Raw genomic sequence first — 1824 nt, 5'->3', positions numbered from 1 at the left:
TTTTGCATTCCCATAAATCCAGTTCACAAGAGAGAATGGTCTTGAATTTGTCTATCTAACTGTTTACAGAGGTAAGTTTGGTGGAAAAACTACTAGAAAAACTCATCGAACAAGACACTCATTTAACCAAGTAAACTGTAAATGAAATGCCACAATGGCTGTCTCTATTTCGAGCTAATTTCATATACCCATCTTCGCCCCAATCTCGGCCCCAACTATTTTTTATTATCCAATAATCTCCCTGCAGTTTATCATGGCCATATCCAACGATGAGTACTGTATGCATTCTTCCTTCCCAACAGTTCTCTTCGTAGTATACGCCTCCTTCGTACAATTCGAACAAATTTTCAAGAGCATACACGCCAGCAACCAATGGTCCATTCGAATATAGTACTTCTTTCATTGTTTCTTCATCATTTTTAACCTGCTTAATATCTTTGATTGCATAAAATTTGGTGCGTTTTATGCTTTTGTCGCATTTACCGCTCTTGGCAGTGTATGGATAACTATCCGCTAGACATATGCCATTTTTTCGTACAAACTCCAATCCCAATTGTGGAAAATTGCCTGTTCTACATTTATCTTCTACTTTTTTTGCCATTTGGGCATAGTCGGAACAATCGAGTAGGTACTGTTGCGATAGTCGAACCAAATTTCCAGTTTTAATTTTATAAAATGCTTCCAATGCCCCCGCGACGGCGAATGTCCAGCATGATGAACAGTTCCCTTGGAGTCCAACTTCTGTTACAGCACCATGCTCTCTCCAGTCAAAGGATGCGGGTGCTTTCCGAACTTTTTCCATCACAAACTTTTTGGTATTTGTCGACAGATATCTGCAACGATAAAATATTCGCATAATTGTTTTGTCATCCTTGGTGAAAATACAAGATTTTTTTACATACTCGTTCATTATATGCTTAGGTTTGTATAATAGAGCTAAGAGTTTCCTGGCTGCGGGGTTCACCTTCATTTTGAATGAAGTCTTTCCTTTCTTAAATGCTGCGTTATGCTTTTGGACAATTTTCAATAGTTCTTTTACAGCTTTGCTGTCCTATTTTGCGGAAATAAGGTGGTCATATATAAAAATTGTGTCGATTCTGAAATGACCTTTAAATAATTTCTGTTTTTGGCTCTATTTATTGAGCGGTCCAATTCAATCGTGCAACATTTTCCCCGTACATAGAGTTCGACAATTTTTCGCATTGAGAAAATCGTTGACGATTGCAGTCGGCCGCCCAGAAAAAACAAAATATTAATGGACATTTCTTGAGAAAGAAAATGGATTATTCCAAGTCATTTTTTTTGGAAAATTTATGAAATCTTACGTCTCCATCTGTGTTTGCGGTGTTGATCACAATCACCAAAGCAAAGAATAATATCAATAATTTCGCCATACTGTTTGAACCGAGAAGAAAAAATCATAAGATAAATTTAGTTCTAAAACTTCTGTGAGCTATACTCATGAATGAGCAACATTTGACTCGTGTTTTAGATTTTTCGTTCTTTTGCTATTGAATGTTTTTTCGAGCAAAGTGGCCAACTTAACAGTCAATATGTTTGGTTCAAAGATTGACAAAGTTTTATTATTTTTTCTATGAAACATATTAGAGTTGATGAAAATATTTCTGATAGTTTATAAAATTGATTGAATCGAAGAAGTTAGTTAATAGTTTCACATAGCTTTGGAAGATTAAAATATTTTTTTTTGCATATAGAAATGAACTCACTTAGAAAAATTAGAAAAACGACAACTTGTATACAAATATGAAGACAAATGAAAGAAGACTCTTCAATAAAAAAAAATATTCGATTCAATATGCAATA

The 1824-nt window shown here is 34.6% G+C and overlaps 1 protein-coding gene across 1 annotated transcript; it reads right to left on the bottom strand.

Annotated features, from left to right (window-relative positions):
- Window positions 1-12: 12 nt before the first annotated feature.
- Window positions 13-1533, bottom strand: LOC129572257 (cathepsin S-like). Its single transcript, XM_055452200.1, has 3 exons — window positions 1326-1533; window positions 903-1051; window positions 13-833 (listed from the first exon to the last, which is right to left on the bottom strand). Exons 1-3 carry the CDS (start codon window positions 1392-1394, stop codon window positions 119-121), a joined length of 933 nt encoding a protein of 310 aa, XP_055308175.1. The 5' UTR covers window positions 1395-1533; the 3' UTR covers window positions 13-118.
- Window positions 1534-1824: the final 291 nt, after the last annotated feature.

Source organism: Sitodiplosis mosellana, unplaced genomic scaffold, assembly GCF_009176505.1.
Source record: "Sitodiplosis mosellana isolate CC-2019 unplaced genomic scaffold, AAFC_SMos_1.0 Smas_scaffold_4557, whole genome shotgun sequence".
NCBI lineage: Eukaryota > Metazoa > Arthropoda > Insecta > Diptera > Cecidomyiidae > Sitodiplosis > Sitodiplosis mosellana.
The sequence above is the reverse complement of the archived record's forward strand: the minus strand, read 5'-3'. Positions and strand labels throughout refer to the sequence as shown.